Source organism: Netta rufina, assembly GCF_964035555.1.
Source record: "Netta rufina genome assembly, chromosome: 11".
NCBI lineage: Eukaryota > Metazoa > Chordata > Aves > Anseriformes > Anatidae > Netta > Netta rufina.
This window is the reverse complement of record NC_140134.1, coordinates 3,182,314-3,197,188: the sequence shown is the minus strand read 5'-3', so window position 1 is coordinate 3,197,188 and position 14,875 is coordinate 3,182,314. Positions and strand designations below refer to the sequence as shown.

The 14,875-nt window shown below is 39.1% G+C and overlaps 1 protein-coding gene across 1 annotated transcript in view; it reads left to right on the top strand.

Moving 5' to 3' along the window:
* Positions 1–14,875, top strand: part of MYO5A (myosin VA) — a 102,151-nt gene that overhangs the window by 41,491 nt on the left and 45,785 nt on the right. Inside the window, exons 5-11 of the mRNA XM_084293118.1 lie at positions 2,172–2,328; positions 6,322–6,465; positions 7,682–7,763; positions 9,273–9,380; positions 9,892–9,998; positions 11,510–11,775; positions 12,376–12,457. Coding sequence (XP_084149244.1) covers positions 2,172–2,328; positions 6,322–6,465; positions 7,682–7,763; positions 9,273–9,380; positions 9,892–9,998; positions 11,510–11,775; positions 12,376–12,457 — 946 coding nt within the window. The remainder of the gene's footprint in view (positions 1–2,171; positions 2,329–6,321; positions 6,466–7,681; positions 7,764–9,272; positions 9,381–9,891; positions 9,999–11,509; positions 11,776–12,375; positions 12,458–14,875) is intronic.

The following is a 14,875-nucleotide window of genomic DNA, read 5'->3' as shown; positions in this document are numbered from 1 at the left end:
AATCGAAAAGCTTGTTATGTTATTGCTGACCTCCTGTGCTAGGCAGCTCCTGAAATCAGACCAGAAGTTTTCTATTTTATAATGGGATTGGTTTGGGGATTTTTTCGTACGTCAAAGAGCACCGGGGGAAGAAAAACTGCTGATTCTGCGAAGAAATTATTCTCTGTTACTGACTCATTGCAGGAACTGTCTGTGTGAGGGGAAGGCTGTGTGTTGTCAGTTGTCCCATTTAGGCCTAGATGTCATGCTTTCGGTTGGACTCCTCTCATGTCCTTCTGCATCTCTTTTTGGACGAGAGCACCAGCATAGCTCACTCTGGCCCCCGATGTGCAGAGCCACAGGCATGTGTATCCACCCCGGATGAACTCTGCGAGCAGGGAATGAGGAAGAAGCAAGAGCATTTCTTCTTCCTTTCCCAGATGGAAGTCTTTGTCTCTGCTGTGAGCTGCCCTGCCGCCGCAGGCCTCACTGGAGCAGGCTTGATGCCCTTTGTAAAGGAGACGTCTCATCAGGCCCATGTTTTAATTTCCCCATGCCCAGGGCTGGCATTCCTGGCAGCTGGGCATACCTAACGTGGCTATCCATAACCTGGCACAAGCTGCCTAGTTACACTTTCCCACTTTTCCCATTGAGACCGACAGCTTGATGTATGCAAATGTGTGAACTGTACTGCAGTCATTCGCACCTATCCTATGTGTTAAAGGGAAGTTGAGAACACAAAATTAGGTTGCTTTGATCTTCTTAACACTTTCATATTAAATTTAAAGCAACACCCAGCCCTTTCCTTTTACCAAAATGTGAAGAACCCGCTTTACCCAATGAATTCCTTTGGTTAGATGAATCACACCTTGGCTCTCGCAGATAGGAGATGTTACCAGGGGCTCCCTTTAGCCTACATCTGTGTGCAGCATGAAGTAGATGCGGGAGCTGTGCTCTTATCTGGAGGCTTGGGGGTGCTTTTGAAGATATGTAACAGCTTGAGAGCAAACATGTGATCTGTAATTTAGCTTCTTATTTTCATCAGCACCTTTTTTTTTTTTTTAAATGTCAGAAGTAGAACCCCACACCTCCTGGAGGGCCTTGAGGATACAGAAACCACGGATAGATTTTTCATGCATATTTCTTCACTTCCCCTGCATAGCATTTACTTGTGGCCTCAGCAGGCATTTGGAGGCTGTGCAGACTTCATATATGCTGTTTGAACATATATGCGTGCCTGAACTTTTATCCACCATTACAGTACTGTAAGTGCAGCTTGGTCTGGGGCTTTGCTACACTCTTTAGTTCAAGCCCCACCCAGCTTTCTAAATCTTTGGGGTAAATTTTTGTTCCTTCTTTATCCATTTTCCAGTATGTGAGACAGAGTTAAACTTACCCAGCTCACGGGAGGATTTTGAAATATTCTTTTAAATTTTTGAAATATACAGTATGGTATAAATATTTTATTTAAAAAAAAAAAAAAAAAAAAAGAGCCAGGCTATAGAAATGCTAATTTCTGTCACTGTTGGTTTGTAGTCTATTTTTAAGTCATACAGTCAGGGTTTATGGGTAGAGGCCTCTTTGGGGTGACGGAAAATTACTTGCCTAGCAAATTAAGATCCATTTTTTAAAAAATATTTTTATAGTGAGAAGAAATATCTTTACGACAAAGGGATCCTCTGCTCCAGAGCTGCTACGTGTGTCCTGAACAGTCCTGCTTGAATTTTTCAGATTCAAAACAATTCTGGGAAAAGTTGGCGATTAGATCAGAAGGATGAAGGGTTTCTGTTGCTAGCTCTGCTCTTCGTTTCTCTATCTGTAAGGTAGCATTAATGATCTTTACTAATGAGCACTGATTAGTGAGGTGCTTTACCAGACACTCTGAATAGAAGTAGCTGCAGAAGAACACAGTGTTATGGTGGTAACAGGTGTTTTGGTCAGGTTTTGTTGAACAAAATGATGACTGCTTGAACTGCAGGGGTAGCCTCGGTCCTGAATGAGCATCCTGGTCACCAGCAGCCCAATTAGCCATTCAGGGAGCTTTATCACTGACAGCTTTGTTTCTGCCACATGCTTTACATTATTGCTCTACTGCTAACATTTATGGTGGAATGATTGTTGCCAAGCAGGGGACATAAAACATAAGTGTCCTTGAGAGAATAGCTGGTAATCAGTATGTCTTTGTGTTTCAGAGATGAGCGAAATCAGTCAATCATTGTAAGTGGAGAATCTGGGGCAGGGAAGACAGTCTCTGCCAAGTATGCCATGAGGTACTTCGCCACGGTCAGTGGATCTGCCAGTGAAGCCAATGTTGAGGAGAAAGTCTTGGCTTCCAACCCCATAATGGAGGTAAGAGAGCTACTGCACTAACTCCTACCCTTCAGTTGCAGTAATTGTTTGGGGGCTAACACAAGCATTCAGTAAAGAGATCGGTTCTTGCTTTTATAGGCATCAAAAAACCCCAGACTATGTTTTAAAATTTCATTTTTAATCCATTTACTGGGAAGTGCTGTAATCATTATTTTGTGCAGTATTTATGAGATGGTGTGAGAGATGGGGTAATGTTACAGTATTAAAGTATTTCACATAACAAAGTAATTTTTATAGGAATACTGCTGTAAATCTTTTCAGCTTTGTAATACTGGTAGTTGTTGAATAAAGCAAATACTAAATTTTAGTAAAATGTCATCATGGAAGTTAAATTGAGAAAGAAAACTTATACGAGATGTACACAGCTTCAGAGGGGAGAAATGACAGAAGACATAATTTGGCAATAATTAGCTCAGACTGTGATGTTTCATTTGTGTACAACAAAGGTTGTGCTAACTGTAGTCAAGTCCCAAAGCCATTGGCTTGGGAGCACGGGCGCTGTCAGTAGACTGTGGGATAACATGTACAGTTCCCTACTGCTCAGGATCACTGATCTACAGGAAGCTCAGGAGATGCTGTAATTCTGATGTCATGGCCAAGCAGAAACCATGATCTGAATTATTTTCTGCTTATTGTGTCTTTGCCTACATGTGTAGATCCAAGTTGTAGCTGAAGTTAAGGAACCACAAAATTGTAGGGGTTAGGAGGGACCTTTGGAGACCATCAAGTCCAAGCCCCCTGCTAAAAGTAGTTTCCCTGCAGTAGGCTGAGCAAGAAAGTGTCCAGGCAGGTCCTGAATATCTCCAGAGAAGAAGACTCCACAACTTCTCTGGGCAGCCTGTGTGACCCTCACTGTGAAGAAGTTTGTATGGAACTTGCTGTGTTCCAGTTTTTGGCCACTGACCCTTGTCTAATCACTGTACACAACTGAAAAGAGCCTGGCCCCATCCATTTCTCTACCACTCTTTAGATATTTATAAACATTGATAGATCACTCTCAGTCTTCTCTTTTCCAGGCTGAACAGACCCAGGTTTCTCAGCCGTTTTTCAGAGAGGAGATGCTCCGGGCCCTTACTTATCTTTGTGGCCCTCCTCTGTTCTCTGTCTGGAACCTTGTATAAGGAAACAATTCACCAGAGATAAGCAGTCATGGGGGAATTTCTCAAGAGAAAGAGCTCTATCTATGAACATGCACAAGCTAAGAAGGCACGTTAACTAAGAAAATGCTTAGGATGATTGATGTCTTGTTAGATGTTTAGCATCTCTATGCAATAGTATGAGTTATTAATGGATAGATGTGAGCAAATGGAATGCACACAGTGAAATGTGAAATGCAAGATGCTGTGATTGTTTTTTTTTTCCTCAGATATTTTAAAAAATGAACTGTGTTTTATTCCTTTTTTTCCTCCTGGCATGAGGAGTTCATGATACTCAGGCTATAGCTGCCCCATCACAATTGTGTGTTCTGTCACAAGGTAATCATGCCTGGTTTGTAGTGCTGTGTGGTGGTTTGAAACTGTTTTGTGGGATAAAATGAGCTGTATCATGATAGGCAGTGGGCTCTGCTGCTGCGTAACCAACGTATCAAGTGATGGTAAGAAGTCAGGAGTGCTGAGCTTTGCCTTGAGCTGCACCTACCCCAGCAGTGGCAGCCTGGGCCCTTGGGAGCAATTAGGAGTGTTGCACGGGTGAGCTAGTCCCTGAGTACTCCTTTCACTGCTCCAGCTTTGGCATTAGTGTTATACCATCTTTGGCGATGTTGAGGTTTGTTGGCACTTTCATTTTATCTTCTAGGAATAATGATTTCATGAACCTGTGAAGATCTAAAGTTGGAATCACTTCAGAAGTTATATTTGGATGAAAGTTACCTTTTAACTTCTAGCACTTGAGCTTTAAATAAGATTTAAAATAAGTGTTGTGAAATGTGAAGTTGTACACAAAAACTGGGGTAGCAAAATTAATGTTTTGAACTCTTCAGCTGGTAAATCAGCAGAAACACAAAACAGAAAGAAGCTAAGTAATGAAATTTAGAAATGTTGAGCTTCACATTTGCTAAGTTGAGCAGAAGGTAATTTTTTAATTTGTATATCACAACCACCATTAGTGTCAGAATTTCACATCATGTTTGCTTACTAAATACTCTAATATCAAGTGAATAAATTCTACATTTCTAGCAACTTTTTGAGTAATCAGTTTTATAGCTAATAACTATATACAGTCTGTCTATTGCAAATGTAGAAATAGTCAAGTGTTAAAACATATTTTTATACGTAACTTCCTTCCTCTCTTTCTTCGCTACACTGTGTTGCTATACAAAGTGTACAGCTTACTGGGTACCTTGGTCAGCAGTCATTGTAATGCCGAAGACTTTCTTAATTGTGTTCATACATACAGGCGTGGGACTTTGGAATAGGTCCTTTCAAAGTAATGATTGTTTTCTGAAAATATTGTAACGTTACCTTGCTACCTACAACAAAAAGCACATCATGGGAGCAATAATTTTAAAACACAAGAATGCAGTTTGAATGCATTCAGTTTGAGTGAATTCAGTATTTCTTAGAACTGCAAAGATGCAATTTGGTCTTACAACCTTTATAGCAACTGTTCATCTGATAACCACGTGGGCATCTGCTTGGTCACGGGTGTGTGCTGCTGCTGCTGTAATGTGGTTTCTCAAAGTCTAATCTCAGCTTTCGGTGCTGTACCCTGCTAGCATTTACTGATTCACTGTTCTTCTCCTCACAGATTTGGAATACTGATACTCAGCATGGCTATTTGTACTCATTTGGTTTTGCCCAAATTTATTTCAGTACAGAGTTCCTATGGATGTCCACATGAACAAAAAACCTGGGACATAGATATAGCTCTGCCTTTTTTTAGTTGTGGTGCATTTCAGGGTGAGGTACTTGATCACATAAACACAGTGGCATATGAATAAAGATAATGTGCTGTGCAAGAGTTACACCGAATGCTATTCCTTTTGAAACAGAGATATCTCTCAGACTTTTTGAAAGGTGAATTGCCATATGATGACTATAATATGATCCTATTTAGAAGAAAAGCTTCTTTCCTTTGAATTTCAGCATGTTGTGATTTGCATGTCTCAAAACGCTGATACGCTGATCTCAAAACGCAGTGTGGTACCCATAGTGGTGTGAATCCTAACACAGGTGAGCTGCTGTAAGGCACAGCTGCACCAACACTGCTTTGCTTCCATGGCCACCATTTCCCTGGATATCCCAGGACCACATACTATTGAAGACATACCTTAAATATTTTTTATTATGAATAAAGCTATTTTGAAGAAATCTAAATAAGTTACTCACACGTTGAAGACAGCACTGAAGACTGTCTCGAAATCTATAGCCAATCTGCTATTGAAGAAATTTAGTTTCAGGCAAACAACATGGGTCTGTATATGTTAACTTTTAGATTATATTTAGGAACACAGTAAATATTTTATAACAGTATTTTTGCAGAGGGAGTTTGGAAATGTAGTTGGTTCTGGAATAATAGCGATAAAAATGTTAAGAGTATAGGGGCAGTTTGCTGGATTGTGGCTTTGCAATAGGTAAATTTACACAGGTTGCAAGTACTGTACATGTATCTTTGTACGTACAATTGTGAATATACGCAGTGTGAAATAATGGATATAGTTTTATTAAACTCTTAGAAGAAAACTGGCTGTATGTGAGGTTTCTGTTAGACTCTTTAATTCCTTTTAAAATACTTCAAATAATTTTTTAGCTGGAAAATTAGAGTATGTGGAAGTGACATCATTACTAGGAAGATCAACTCCGGATCTCATGTCAGTGAAATAACCATCTTTTTGATGACCAGGCAGAGATCATTCTTAATTGTTTTGAAAACTGGACAAATTAATGTTTATGTATTTGTGAGCAATGTAGATGATTAAATAGATATGATAATTTCTAATAGTTCTTCAACCTTTACAAAATTCCCTTTTTATAGTCAATTGGAAATGCCAAAACAACAAGGAATGACAACAGCAGTCGCTTTGGGAAATACATTGAAATTGGTTTTGATAAGAGATACCGAATCATTGGTGCTAACATGAGAACTTACCTCCTGGAGAAGTCAAGAGTGGTATTTCAGGTAATACTGATGCAATTTTCTCATTTTATATTTGTGTGACTATGCTTAAAAAAACAAACAAACAAAAAAAACCTCTTGCTTGCTGATGTTAGGTGTTTCTTGTCAGAGATGGCTCTAATGTTGTATTTTTACTATAGCACATGTGGGGAAGGAGGAGAGAAGGAAAACCGTGTCAGTCTTCAGTATATGAATTATTGATTGCTGTAAAATGTGTATTAAAAAGGCTGTGTATTTTAACAAGAAATATCTTCAATGCTAGATATGAGTTTGTGCTTGCCATAGTGTTATAGGATCAGGCTTCAAAACCTAACAGAAATACTCATGCTCAAGAGCTTTCTGTTGTGGTTTGTAAAGCTGCCATCTTAGCTCACTTTAAATCTTTTGGTAAAACCCACTGCTATCACAATAATTACAAATGAGACTTAAGAGAATATGTAACTTAATATTTCTTTAACTCTTTTCATTTTGGTATTTCATACTTGAGCAGATCTACAACCTTTTAGTCTCCCATGCTTCCTCTCCATATTTGCTTACCCTATTGTCTAGAGCTTAGTAAAAATTGACTTACCCTTGACTGTCTGCCTAAAGGTACAAAGCAAATAATTACAATTTGTACTGTGTAAGGGTGTTATACGAGTACTGTTGTATATATCAAAAATAAGAGAAACTTGCTGTGCATAACTTAGCTAAAGGAGAGTCTTTTTTCTTGTTTTTGTTTTGAAATTATGAGGTTTAGAGCCCTTAAGTTCAGAATTACAGTGTTAGTCATGAGTCATAACCTTCTGAGCTGTGTTTGTCTTCCATTTTAAAATTCCGGCTTTGCCTTGGCAATAAAGATATTCTCTTCACCAGCTTACTATAAATGCTGAAGCAAATGGTATTAGTTATTTTTGGAAAATGAAAAGCCTTTAAGTATGATCATCGCACTCACCCATAGAATCCTGATCTATATTTGAAAGTAATCTACAATTCTGAAAAGCGAAATCATGCATTTTTTTTAAAAAACAAAAATGTCTGCATGCTTCTTACTGTGGAAAATGGATTAAATTAATAAAGAAGGAAATGATAGCTACTGATTTATCTTCCTTTTTCCTTGTGCCTTTATGCTCTTAATGTAATGCTAGAGAATGCATTAAACTTATTTTTTTTTTCCTGCTCGTGGATGTTTCTGGTGCTTGTTAAATGTTGAAATATAATCAATCCTTTTCTTTTAAAGGCAGAAGAGGAGAGAAATTACCACATCTTTTACCAACTATGTGCCTCTGCAGCATTACCGGAATTTAAAACTCTACGCTTAGGTATGAAATTCACATTAATTGTGTTGTGCAACTGTACGTACAAAGCAGTATGTCTGAGCTTTTTTGAGTCTTAGAGCCAAAAGAAGAAAAGCTGGCTTTTAAATTCTAAACTTTTTAACCCTCATTTGAAAGATATTGAGAATAACTAAAATGGCAGATCTCAGACTTGGTTCTTTTTAGTTAAAAAGAAAGTAATGGATTTGTTATTCAGCACGCTTTAATACATTGCAACTGTAAGCATTAAAACTTACTAAGTCCAGATTCCATAGCAGTTTTCCAATTGCAAGGGTGAAATTCTCTTCTCTTGGTCCTTTTAAAACCTTTTTACCATGTCTCCAGCTACTGGAAAATTTTATCATTTCTGGTATAAGCACCTGAAAAACTTGCAGAGTATTTTGTATATGCACATCTCCACTTGGGCTGTTACCAACAATTATTTTACCATCTCTGCTGATCCAGTGATCACAAATCTGATAAGTGGAAATTTCCTTTTTTTTTTTCAGATGTAAGTGCAGAGACAGATTTCTCATTTAAAAGGAACTGGTACTTTATAGAAGAAATGGGCTATGATGACAGGCAATCCCATCATGATTTTAAAAATTCAATATAAATTTCAATGCTTTTTGTATATTTTTCAAAGTTAGCTTCTTAGTGGGAAAACTGCACAGTATATTAGTACTGATTTCTGAAATGTCTTTCTGGTTTCCAAGTATTTCTCTGCTTTTCTAAACCATCCTGGCACATTTAGGATTCACATCTGCTAACATGGGAAAGAGAGTAACTTATGTAATTATGACTAAAAAAGCCATGCAGGAGACTCCTCTTGCAGCTTTTTTGAAACATTAGTAGATGAGAAGAAAAGGAGACTGTTACTGCAGCTGAAAGCCTGGCCACCAAAACTGTAGAAATGTATACAACACGAAAGAGAAGTACTGCTTTCTCAGTGAGGCCCAGTGCTGTCCCCAGAGTGGCGGGAAGCTGTCAGTTCTTCAACCAAGATTTCTCAGCCAGGACAGATCACAGATATTTATAAGATTAGGCTAGACTATAAAAGAGAAATGAGAAGAAAACAAGGACAAAATAGATCTATTTATTTTTAATATCCTCATACAATAATAGCGTACTAATACCTGCAACGTAACCCCAAAGTGCTGCTGTCAACTGTGCACCTACCTGTGGGGTGGTTGGCTCAGGTTTGAAGAATGATTGCTTCCAATGTGGTTATTCTGCAGGTGTGGAAGTGTGAACCAAGATTAGGTAAATAATATGATTTAGGGCCTATTGTAGGTAATAAGTAGCTTAAGAATACTTATTTGCACTGTTAAATCTTGAAAAAAATATTCTCCAGAACAAGTGGGTGCTACAAGCCAGAAAATGAAAACATATTGACATATTTCAAATCATAGAGTCTGCTAAGAGCAACTTAACCATTACACAGCTGTACAGATGTGCTGTGAATTTCTGCATCAGTGTGTGTAAAAGATTTTATTTTATTTTTTTATCTTACAGGGAATGCAAATTACTTTCACTATACAAAGCAAGGTGGAAGCCCTGTGATTGATGGTGTTGATGATGCTAAGGAAATGGTAAACACCAGGCAGGCCTGCACTTTGCTAGGTAATTTGTAAAACGTAATCATATCCCAAATGTTATATGCTAGCAAGAGTTTTCTGTATTACTTGTGTGTGTTTTCTTCATACTTCTTCGTGTTTAAAAAGCAGAAGAGCTTGCTAACTTTTTGTATTGAGATATTTTTATTGCATTTAGGGGATATTAAGTTGCAGTGGAATCACATAGCTGGAGCAGGAATAAGACGTGAACATAAATATAAGACATGTGAACATAAATACGTGTTAGATTCCCTTGGAGTAGCACATAAAGTGTTGGAGGTCTCTGAAAAAGCACTTTGAAACAGCAAAGTAAATAGTTCGTATTACTGGATCTTTTTTGCATGTGCTAATAGAATGTTTTTAATAGAAATGAAGCCAAGGAACATGTTCAATACCAAATTCCCCCAAAATAACACACACAGGTGGCAGTTTTTCTCTTCTTAATAATTTATTTCATCAGTAACTCGTGGTTCTTTACTTCTTCATCCACTCAAAACATTTAATTCATATTTTTTCAGGGATTAGTGATTCCTACCAGATGGGAATTTTTCGAATCCTCGCTGGCATCCTTCACTTGGGCAATGTGGAGTTTGCATCTCGGGATTCTGACAGCTGCGCCATTCCTGTGAGTAGTAGATGAGCTCAAGGCCATGGTTTCTGTCCTGGCAGTTGTGCGTTCTGCTTGTTTGCAGAAGGATTTTTTTTCTGAAAAAAAAAGTAATAACATGAAAACAAACAATATGTGTTTGTTTCTAATATATTAACATTTTTGGTTCCTTTTGCAGATGGATCCAACTCTTCTCAATTTAGAGCTTTTAGACAGTATTCTTTGTATTGAATCTGTGGCTGCCTTAATTTCTTTTCAGAACTGTAACTGATCTGTCCTAGAAAAGTCTGCTAAACAGCTTTGAAGTCCTCAGCAGGTGTCTAGATCTTTATATTCCTACATGAATACATTTCCTGCCCACAGTGTATGGTTTGCAGGATGGACTGGTTTTTGTTAAATACCAATCTAGCCCAAATAATTGCAGAGCAAATGGTTTCCAAAAGTCTCTGCAGTGTCTAGGTGACAGGAGCCAAGGATATACAGATGTGACTCTTTTAAGAGTGTCGTGGTTTTATAAGTCTTTTTTTTAAACTTTGTTGGTCAGCAGCGAGGAGTGCACAGTCTGATATAAAAACAAACTCTTTGTTAGTAAGGACCAAAGCTTCCTACTGAACTCCTTATTTTGAGATGAGAAGCAAAAAAGATCTGGCTTCTGTTCTGCTCTTGTCACTCTTCTTTTTCTTGGATTCAGAAGTGAGCAGTTTCTCCTTCTGTCTTTCCTTGAATATCTACTGCAGTACTACACAGCCTTCATCATTCTCTCCCTTCAAACAGTACAAGCAGTTGCAGGGATTATTGGCAAGGAGTTGGTTTCTCAAGCATCTGCAGTAGCAGTTTCTGGAGCTGAGACAACAGGTCTTTCATAGGACCACAGCTGATCAGTGTGCCTGGTCTGAGATTGTCTTTGGGATCTAATGGATAGCTGCTGTGAATCCACAATAGACTAGCTCTTTGGTGTGCCTTAAAAAGGTTTTCACTACAAATAAAGCATCATTTAATGATCATGGTAGGAAGCTGATGAGCCCCAAAATGTGATGAGGTAAGCTGGGTTGTAATGTGCATCTCCAATGCAGGAATCCCACTGGATGGTGCCCCATTACCCGTCACACCCTGCCACGCGTGTCCCTTCTGTCCCCAGCACATAGGTGATGTCATGTCCTTTGCATTTTGCTAGTTTCTTTACTCAAAAGTGAAACAGTTACAAGTACTCAAAATGCAAAGTCCATCCTTGTGAGGTTAGGAGATTCATTTTCGCAGAGGTTGCAGGTTCCCTGTGTAGGTCTTTTTGATTCACACAAGTATCAGGAAATGCCTCTGGGGAAACTGATTTGGTAACTTACTTCAGTGATGGGAATGCGATAAGCGGGCAGGGAACTTCTTACATTCTGGAGGAAGATGAGATCAGGAAGCTGCTGTTGTTGCTTATTGTTAGATCACTGCAGGCAGGCAGTTCTTCGGATTATATGATTGCATGTGAAATATTAGTAATACTGTTTCAAGAACTAACAATTTTATTTTATTTTTATTAGCCCAAACATGATCCCCTCACCATCTTCTGTGACCTCATGGGTGTGGAGTATGAAGAGATGGCCCACTGGCTTTGCCACAGGAAGCTTGCAACTGCCACTGAAACCTACATCAAGCCAATTTCTAAACTCCATGCCATCAATGCCAGAGATGCACTTGCCAAACATATCTATGCTAATCTTTTTAACTGGATTGTAGATCATGTGAACAAAGCCCTTCATTCTACTGTAAAACAGCATTCTTTCATTGGAGTGTTGGACATTTATGGGTGAGTCTTTTTGTCAGTCATACACCGCTTATGTCATTTTCTTATTGCAAAGTGTCTGTCTTTATCATGCAGCACTGTTTGGATTAAACAACCAACCAAAAAAAAAAAATCTGCTTATTCCAGATGAAGGAAGTAGGTGTTTAGTTTTGACATGCTATCCAAGATCTTTGTCTTAAGTTTGACTTTTACAGTGGGATTTCATATTTTTGGCATTTGTAGTATCTTTCTGTATTGCATAGAAATTTGATAAATTAAATAAACTAAATAAAGAAAATAAATTGCATATTGGAAGTTGCATGGTAGTTGTGAACTCATGATTTGTTCAGTGTAGCACTTTCAGAGGGTACAAAGATAACTAATGCTCTCTGGGAAAGTCAATTCCTTCCATATGGTTTATCATCCCTGCCAAAAGAGGGAGCATCTCTGAATTGCCATTGCTTTGCAACTTGCCATTTCCCTATCTGCTTCATTGCTTGGTTTTGGTTGTTTATGCCTAGAATAATGCAATTAATTTGCTTGGAGGGAGGGAATTTGAAGTTATGGGGCCATTTTATCTGTCTTTTCACTCCATAAATAATTTTGAGTATCTGCATATTTTAGATTTGAGACATTTGAAATCAACAGCTTTGAACAGTTTTGTATCAACTATGCCAATGAAAAACTGCAGCAACAGTTCAATATGGTAAGTAGGAAATTACTGGCATTTCCTCTTCTCTTTCCCCTCACCAAAGTCCATCCAGCTAATTGGGTCCCCAGTGGTTAAGATAAATTTCTTTAGTCTATTAACCAGCTGTCCTGGCCGTGGGGCTTGAGGGATGGGGGAAAGATTGACTATCTCCTGGAAATAGATTTTATGACTAACTGCTGCTCTGGGACTATTTGAAATTCTGATCACAATAACAATTATAAGACAGAAGCAGTGCTTGGCAATTAAGACTCTGAGATTGCCTGTCAACGAGAGCACTGTATGGATGAAGCTGGAGTTAGCTGGGTCTTTATAACCTGCAACAAGAGTTTATGCACTGATAGGAAAGAGCAGAACTTCACCATTGGAAGTCTGCCACGCTCACTTTCTCTGCTAGTGCAACTGGCATTATTTTTTGAGGGTTTACAGCCATCCTTAAGTTGATTGCTGACGTGTGGCAAAAGGCGCCTCTTCTCCCTCCTTCAGAGAGATCACGATTCTGTCTCTCTCCTCAGCCTCAGTGACGTTTGTAATTATATATCTTACCTGCATAATGATGAGGCAAGTTATTTATGCCAGGCCTGTTGCTAGGCTGTGCTGCAGTACTGGAATAGCTTTGAACTATATATACAAGTGTACCTCAGTGGTGGTGCATATTTGCAGAACTGGATCACCCTGAGCAATTGTTTTTCCCAGCGGCAGGGACATATAACCAGGAGTAATGTCTGTTAGAACTGGGGCTAGCTTTCCAGCTCCAGAATGGCCTTCTTGTATTTATAGTGCTGCAGATGGTTTCAGCTCCATAAGCTAGACGTCATTGCTGCTAAAGCACAAGGTATTTCAGAGTTTTCTCAGCTCCACAGAAAAAAATCAGTCACTGTGAAAATAAAAATGTTTCACTTATCGCTGTTCCCATCTTCTCCTTCCCACACACTTCACAAAGGATGGGGTGAAGGGGCTTTTGTATTGATCCCCTTCTAAGCTACCAAACACCAAAAGGCAGGAGGATGCAGAAATACGGATGTGTCAGCTTCTGTGCTGCTGTTTAAGAAAGCACAGCTTCAGGAACTTATGATAATTAATTATGTTGTTGCTTTGACAAATGTCACAACTTAGACAAACATGAAACTGTGATGTCTTGTCTATCTACAGCATGCCTTTATTTTGTCATGCTGTGAACCTCTCCCAGTATTCAGCCACCCAATGTAAAAGCTTTGTACTTTTGTGCTGGCCAGGTCTTTGATAAGTCTTCACTCTCTGCTTCCTTATGCTTGTGGGATCATGGAGGTGGTGTGCACTCTTCATTAATAGGTGCCCCAAAGCAAGTAGGCTGAGAGGAGCCCCAGGATGGTACGTTGGCCAACCCCTGTTGAGAGCAGCTTGCTCAGAGCCCTGCCTGGCTGAGTCTCACACATCTCTACAGCCTCTCCTGGCCACCCTTCTGGTGTCTGGCCGCCCCAGCCTAAAAAAGGCTTTTTGAGTCAAAACTGTGTGCCAACCTGTCCCTGTCACCCTTCGTCTTTCCCCTGGGCAGCTCTGGAAATATTCTTCTCCACACCTGACCATTAGGTAGTCACAGACCACCAAGACACCTTCCAGGCCTCCTCGTCCACGGGCTGAAGAGCCCATCTCCCAGGGCCCTGTGTGACAGCCCCGGCTGTCGTGGTCGCCCACTACAGCTGGATCTTCATCATGCTATAAATAAAATCAGGTCTGAAGACATTTTTCACCACAAAATTGCTAATTCCTTTCCGGTAAAGAAGTGGGTTTGTTTCCTTTCAGGGTTTAGGTAGTTTGGATATGATAGACCAATAAAATTTTATCATTTACTTTCCTGTCAGGAATTTACTTGCATGTAATGCAGCTGTTAAGTGGATGAGCATGGAAAGGCTCCCATGGGTGCTGTTAAGGAGTGCTGTTTTGGAAAGGATTGTGTTAAGCTAATGAAATAAAGGGGATAAACTGCTTTGTCAGGATAGCTTTCTGCTGTTTTACTGGAGTGTGCTGGAGAGCCAGAGGGTGTTAATGGCCTTCTGCACTGAATTAAGGGGGCAATTAATGCTGGTTCTGAGACTATAGGTGTTGCTGGTGGTCCCCTAAATAGTGCCACTAGTGCTGTTGTTTGGTGATTATTAGGATGTGTTCTGAATTTATTTTTGCCTGTCAGAGCAGTTAGTATACATTAAAATTTAAATGGGAGATAAAATTTAGTTTAAAATAACTGGAGTCAGCAGTCTTCTCATTTTTAAAAAGTATGCTTGTGCTATTAAGACCACAGTTTCCTTGTTTAATATTTTATCATCCTTTTTTTCCCTGAAGTTTAACTTTATCTCCTATGCACATTTTATTAAAGCTGTGCAGGTTTTTTGTGGTATTGTTTTTGAAAAAATATACAACTTCATTTGTATTGATCTT